General features: G+C 41.7%; 1 protein-coding gene across 1 annotated transcript in view; it reads right to left on the reverse strand.

The window, feature by feature from the left end:
• Window positions 1–7,831, reverse strand: part of LOC139752246 (dynein axonemal heavy chain 5-like) — a 482,070-nt gene extending 474,239 nt beyond the window's left edge. Inside the window, 1 exon segment of the mRNA XM_071668280.1 lies at window positions 7,676–7,831. Within this exon segment, the coding sequence (XP_071524381.1) occupies window positions 7,676–7,831 (156 nt within the window).
• Window positions 7,832–8,050: the final 219 nt, after the last annotated feature.

Genomic DNA, 8,050 nt, shown 5'->3' on the forward strand with positions numbered 1-8,050 from the left:
GAGGGGGTTGGGCTATTTCTTTCGTCTGTTTCCTTGCGCTACCTCGCAAACGCGGGAGACAGCGACAAAGTATAATAAATATAAAAAATATATATATATATATATATATATATATATATATATATATATATATATATATATATATATATATATACATATATATATATATATATATATATATATATATATATATATATATATATATATATATATATATATATATATATATATATTTATATTTCCTTTGTCGCTGTCTCCCGCGTTAGCGAGGTAGCATAAGGCAAGAGACGAGAGAATGGCCCAACCCACCCACATACATATGTATATACATACACATCCACACACGCAAATATACATACCTATACATCTCTATGTATACATATATATATACACACAGGCATATACATATATACATATGTACACAATTCATAGTATATCCCCTTATTCATTCCCATCGCCCCCTCGCCACACTTGGAATAAGAACCCCCTCCCCCCTCATGAGTGTGGGGTAGCGCTGGGAAAAGACAACAAAGGCCACATTCGTTCACACTCAGTCTCTAGCTGTCATGTAATAATGCACCGAAACTACAGCTTCCTTTCCACATCCAGGCCCCATAGAACTTTGCGTGGTTTACCCCAGACGCTTCATATGCCCTGGTTCAATCCATTGACAGCACGTCGACCCCGGTATACCACTTCGTTCCAATTCCTTGCACGCCTCTCACCCTCCTGCATGTTCAGGCCCCGATCATCCAAAATCTTTTTCACTCCATCCTTCCACCTCCAATTTGGTCTCCCACTTCTCGTTCCCTCCACCTCTGACACATATATCCTCTTGGTCAGTCTTTCCTCACGCATTATTTCCATGTGACCAAGCCATTTCAAAACACCCTCTTCTGCTCTCTCATCCACTCTTTCTATTACCACACATCTTTCTTAACCTATTATTACTTACTCGATCAAACCACCTCAGACCACATATTGTCCTCAACAATCTCAGTTCCAGCACATCCACCCTCCTCCGCACGACTCTGTCCACAGCCCATGCCTCGGAACCATACAACATTGTTGGAACGACTATTCCTTCAAACATACCCATTTTTCCTTTCCGAGATAATGTTCTCGACTTCCACACATTCTTCAAGCCTCCCAGAATTTTCGCCCCCTCCCCCACCCTATTATTCACTTCCGCTTCCATGGTTCCATCCGCTGCCAAATCTACTCCAAGATATCTAAAACACTTCACTTCCTCCAGTTTTTCTCCATTCAAACTTACCTCCCAATTGACTTGACCCTCATTCCTACTGAAACTAATAATCTTGCTTTTATTCACATTTACTCTCAGCTTTCTTCTTTCACACACTTTACCAAACTCAGTCACCAGCTTCTGCAGTTTCTCACCGAATCAGCCACCAGCGCCGTATCATCAGCGAACAACAACTGACTCCTATCCAAGCACTCTCATCTACAACAGACTGCATGCTTACCCCTCTCTCCAACAACCCCATCGATGAACAAATTAAACAAGAATGGAGACATCACGCATTCTTACCGCAAACGGATATTCACTGGGAATCAATCACTTTCCTCTCTTCCTACTCGTACACATGCCTTACATCCTAGATAAAAACTTTTCACTGCTTTTAGCAACTTACCTCCTACACCATATACTCTTAATACCTTCCACAGAGCATTTCTATCAACTCTATCATATGCCTTCTCCAGATCCATAGATGCTACATACAAATCGATTTGCTTTTCTAGTATTTCTCACATATATTTTTCAAAGCAAACACCTGGTCCACACATCCTCTACCACTTCTGAAACCACACTGCTCTTCCCAATATGATGCTCTGTACATGACTTCACTCTCTCAAACTGTACCCTGCCATATAATTTCCCAGGAATGCTCAACAGACTTATACCTCTGTAGTTTGTACACTCACCCTTATCCCCTTTGCCTTTGAACAATAGCACTATCAATGCATTCCGCTAATCCTAAGGCATTTTGCCATGAACCTTACATACATTCAATATCCTCACTAATCGGTCAACAACACAGTCACCCCCATTTTTGATAAATCCCACAGCAATGGAATCCAAATCCCCTGCCTAGTCGGGTTTCACCTGCAAAGCTTTCACTACCTCTTATGTGTTTACCAAATCATTCTCCCTGACCCTCTCAATTCGCACACCAAAGTCTTGGGAACGTCTTGGGAGTAAAGTGTTGGGTTGGTGAGAGGAGTAGAGCAAAGGACGGAGTAGCACTACTCCTGAAGCAGGAGTTGTGGTAGTACGTGATAAAGTGTAAAGTAGTAAACTCTAGATTGCTATGGGTAAGACTGAAAGTGGATGGAGAGAGCTGAGTGAATATTGATGCCTATGCACCTGGTCATGAGAAGAAATATCATGAGAGGCAAGTGTTTTTAGAGCAGCTGAGTGGGTATGTTAGCAGCTTTTATGCACGAGATCGTGTTATAGTGATGGGTGATTTGAATGCAAAGGTGGGTAATATGGCAGTTGAGGGAATAATTGGTGTGCATGGGGTGATCAGTGTTGTAAATGGAAATGGTGAAGAACTTGTAGATTTGTGTGCTGAAAAAGAACTGGTGATTGGGAATACCCGTTTTAAAAAGAGAGATATACATAAGTATACGTATGTAAGTAGGAGAGATGGCCAAAGAGCGTTATTGGATTACGTGTTGATTGATAGGCCGCGTTAAAGAGAGCTCTTTGGATGTTAATGCGTTTAGAGGGGCAACTGGAAGGATGTCTGATCATTATCTTGTGAAGGCAAAAGTGAAGATTTGTAGAGGATTCTCAAAAAAGAGGAGAGAATTCTTTTTAAGGGAGTGGTGAGAGTAAGTGAGCTTGGGAAGGAGATTTGTGTAAGGAAGTACCAGGAGAAATTGAGTACAGAACGGAAGAAGGTGAGAGCAAGTGACGTATGGGGAGTGGGGGAGGAGTGGGATGCATTTAGGGAAGCAGTGATGGCTTGTCCAAAAGATGCTTGTGGCATAAAAAGGTGGGAGGTGGGTAGATTAGAAAGGGTGGCGAGTGGTTGGCTGAAGAAGTAAGATTATCAGTGAAAGAGAAGAGGGAGGCATTTGAACGATTTTTGCAGGGAAATAGTGGAAATGAGTGGGAGATGTGTAAAAGAAAGAGGCTGGAGCTCACGACAGAGGTGCAAGAGGTGAAAAAGAGGGCAAAGGAGAGTTGGGGTGAGAGAGTATCATCAAATTTTAGGGAGAATAAAGAGATGTTTTAGAAGGAGGTAAATAAAGTGCGTACGACAAGAGGACAAATGGGAACATCGGTGAAGGGGGCTAATTGTGAGGTAATAACAAGTAATGCTGTTGCGAGAAGGAGATGGAGTGAGTATTTTGAATGTTTGTTAAAAATGTTAGATGATAGAGTGGCAGATATAGGGTGTTTTGGTCGAGGTGGTGTGCGAAGTGAGAGGATTAGGGAGAATGCTTTGGTAAACAGAGATGAGGTAGTGAAAGCTTTTCGGCAGATGAAAGCTGGCAAGGCGGCGGATTTGGATGGTATTGCAGTGGAAATTATTAAAAAAGTGGATGATTGTGTTGTTGACTTGTTGGGGAGGATATTCACTCTATGTATGGCTTATGATGAAGTACCTGAGTACTGGCTGAATGCATGCATAGTGACATTGTACAAAGGGAAAGGGGATAAAGGTGACTGTTCAAATTACAGAGGCATAAGTTTGTTGAGTTTTCCCGGGATATTGTATGAGAGGGTATTGAGTGAGAGGGTGTAGGCATGTACAGGGCATAAGATTAGGGAGGAGCAGTGCGGTTTCAGAAATGGTAGAGCATGTGTGGATCAGGTGTTTGCTCTGAAGAATGTGAGTAATACTTAGAAAACTAATGGATTTGTATGCATTTATGGATCTGGAGAAGGCATATGATAGAGTTGAAAGAGATGCTCTGTAGAGGGCAAGTTCGTATAAGCAGTGAAAAGTTTTTATACAGGATGTAAGGCATTTGTACGTGTAGGAAGAAAGGAAAGTGATTGGTTCCCAGTGAATGTCAGTTTTCGGCAGGGGTGCGTAATGTCCCCATGGCTGTTTAATTTGTCTATGGATGGGGTTGTTAGGGAGGTGAATGCAAGAGTTTTAGAGAGAGGGGCAAGTATGCAGTCTGTTGTAGATGAGAGGGCTTGGGCGGTGAGTCATTTGTTCGCTGATGATTCAGCGCTGGTGGATGATTCCGGCGAGTAACTGCAGAAGCTGGTGACTGAGTTTGGTAAAGTGTGTGAAAGTAGAAAGCTCAGAGTAAATGTGAATAAGAGCAAGGTTATTAGGTTTAGTAGGGTTGAGGGACAAGTAAATTGGGAGGTGAGTTTGAATGGAGAAAAACTGAAGGAAGTAAAGTGCTTTAGGTATCTGGGAGTGGATCCAACAGCGGATGGAACCATGGAAGCGGAAGCGAGTCACAGGGTGGGGTAGGGGGCAAAGGTTCTGGGAGCGTTGAAGAATGTGTCGAAGGCGAGAACATTATTTTGGAAAGCAAAAATGGGTATGTTTGAAGGAATAGTGGTTCCAACAATGTTATATGGTTGCGAGGCGTGGGCTATAGATAAGGTTGTGTGGAGGGTGGATGTGTTGGAAATGAGATGTTAGAGGACAAAATGTGGTATGAGGTTGTTTGATTGAGTAAGTAATGAAAAGGTAATAGAGATTTGTGGTAATAAAAAGAGTGTGGTTAAGAAAGCAGAAGAGGGTGTACTGAAATGGTTTGGTCACATGGAGAGAATGAGTGAGGAAAGATAGACAAAGAGGATATATGTGTCAGAGGTGGAGGGAACGAGGAGAAGTGGGAGACCAAATTGGAGGTGGAAGGATGGAGTGAAAAAGATTTTGAGCTATCGGGACCTGAACATACAGGATGGTGAAAGGCGTGCAAGGAATAGAGTGAATTGGCACGATGTCGTATACCAGGATCGACGTGCTGTCAGTGGATAGAACCAGGGCATGTGAAGTGTCTGAGATAAACCATGGAAAGTTTTGTGGGGCCTAGATGTGGAAATGGAGCTGGCGTTTTTGGTTCATTACACATGACAGCTAGACACTGAGTGTGAACGAATGTGGTCTTTGTTGTCTTTTCCTAGCTCTACCTCGCGCGCGTGCGGGGGGAGGGGATGCTATCTCATGTGTGACGGGGTGGCGACGAGAATGGCTGAGGGCAGCAAGTATGAGTATGTTCATGTGTATATAGGTATTTTTCTGAGTATGTATATGTACGTATACGTTTAAATGTATAGGTACGTATATGAGCGTGTGTGAACGTGTATATCGGTGGGTTGGGTAATTTTTTCGTCTGTTTCCTTGCGCTACCTCGCTTTCGCGGGAGACATCGATAAAGTATGATAATAAAGGAATAAAAAAAGGAAATATATATATATGTATATATATATATATATATATATATATATATATATATATATATATATATATATATATATATACATATATATATATATATATATATATATATATATATATATGTATATATATATATATATATATATATATATATATATATATATATATATATATTTTTTTTTTTTTTTTTTTTATACTTTGTCGCTGTCTCCCGCGTTTGCGAGGTAGCGCAAGGAAACAGACGAAAGAAATGGCCCAACCCCCCCCATACACATGTACATACACACGTCCACACACGCAAATATACATACCTACACAGCTTTCCATGGTTTACCCCGGACGCTTCACATGCCTTGATTCAATCCACTGACAGCACGTCAACCCCTGTATACCACATCGCTCCAATTCACTCTATTCCTTGCCCTCCTTTCACCCTCCTGCATGTTCAGGCCCCGATCACACAAAATCCTTTTCACTCCATCTTTCCACCTCCAATTTGGTCTCCCTCTTCTCCTCGTTCCCTCCACCTCCGACACATATATCCTCTTGGTCAATCTTTCCTCACTCATTCTCTCCGTGTGCCCAAACCACTTCAAAACACCCTCTTCTGCTCTCTCAACCACGCTCTTTTTATTTCCACACATCTCTCTTACCCTTACGTTACTCACTCGATCAAACCACCTCACACCACACATTGTCCTCAAACATCTCATTTCCAGCACATCCATCCTCCTGCGCACAACTCTATCCATAGCCCACGCCTCGCTACCATACAACATTGTTGGAACCACTATTCCTTCAAACATACCCATTTTTGCTTTCCGAGATAATGTTCTCGACTTCCACACATTCTTCAAGGCTCCCAGAATTTTCGCCCCCTCCCCCACCCTATGATCCACTTCCGCTTCCATGGTTCCATCCGCTGCCAGATCCACTCCCAGATATCTAAAACACTTCACTTCCTCCAGTTTTTCTCCATTCAAACTCACCTCCCAATTGACTTGACCCTCAACCCTACTGTACCTAATAACCTTGCTCTTATTCACATTTACTCTTAACTTTCTTCTTCCACACACTTTACCAAACTCAGTCATCAGCTTCTGCAGTTTCTCACATGAATCAGCCACCAGCGCTGTATCATCAGCGAACAACAACTGACTCACTTCCCAAGCTCTCTCATCCCCAACAGACTTCATACTTGCCCCTCTTTCCAAAACTCTTGCATTTACCTCCCTAACAACCCCATCCATAAACAAATTAAACAACCATGGAGACATCACACACCCCTGCCGTAAACCTACATTCACTGAGAACCAATATATATATATATATATATATATATACATATATATATATATATATATATATATATATATATATATATATATATATATATATATATATATATATATATATATATATGTATATATATCATACAAACCTCCAACAGCCAGGATCGAACCCGGGACGCATGTGCAACACGCGGGAATGCTGCCGCTATGCTATGGGCCTGGCTAATAGGAGATAACTATTCGAATACTATGTACTCGAATATCCTTCGTCTCATTTCGTCTCTGCTGGCTATGTGCGCCTGTTGGGAAATGACCGGTGTAGACCCCGTTGCTCACCAAAGTGAGAAGAAGGCATATAGACTTATACCTCATCGGAGAGGCATTATAGAGATATAGATCGCTACCTCTTAAGAGAATCATTGCAGAGATATGGACCTCTACCTTTTAGGGAAAGCATTACGGAGATATAGACTTCTTCCTCTTAGGAATAGCATTATAGAGACATGGGCCTCTCCCTCTAAGGAAATGCATTATAGAAGTGTACACCTATCCCTCTAAGGAAAAGCATTATAGAGATATGGACCTTTGCTTCTTAAGAGAAGCATTATAGGGATATAGACCTCTCCCTGTAAGGGAAAGCATTATAGGGTTATAGACCTTTCCTTCTTAGGGGAAGCATTATAGATATAGATATACTTTTCCTCTTAGGGGAAGCATTATATAGATACCCTTAACTTTATGGCAGTAAGTTATCATAGAGAAGTTATCATAGATTCTGTTGGAGTCATCAGGCGCCTTACAATATTTGTGTCATGAGTATATTACCAGATATGATATCACTACACACATACAAACGCTTCATTTCTCTGTTTTATCATCAGAAGTTTCTTAAACGTAGTAATTTCTGTTTTGTCAAGTAGTGCAGTTAACCATGTTAAAGATGGAGGAAGAGTATGGGTGATATTCAACACTCACCAGGTTCTCCTCGAACACGTGGTCCATGACCTGGTGCCTGGCGATGCCCGTGCAGGCGGCCAACACCTGGAAGATGTACTCATAACGCGGGTCGGTGTCTCCACGCCGTGCGCGTCTCTCCTGCTCCTCCCGACGCTTCTGTAGTTTCTCCCACATGACGAGGTAAGGAAGACAGGAGTGGGTGGCAAGGTGGGGGTTACAAAATAACGCCACACCGATGGAAATATGAACAGTAAGCAGGATAGAAGGATCGGTGGTAGGATAGACGATGGCGAGATAAAAGGAAAAAGAAAGATTAAATGTTAGAATTATTTCAAAGATAATTCTATTTTGATATAATTCAAATATCTCAAACTTAGATTATTGGGTTGTTAT

The sequence above is a fragment of the Panulirus ornatus genome, chromosome 12 (assembly GCF_036320965.1).
Source record: "Panulirus ornatus isolate Po-2019 chromosome 12, ASM3632096v1, whole genome shotgun sequence".
NCBI classification, from domain to species: Eukaryota; Metazoa; Arthropoda; class Malacostraca; order Decapoda; family Palinuridae; genus Panulirus; species Panulirus ornatus.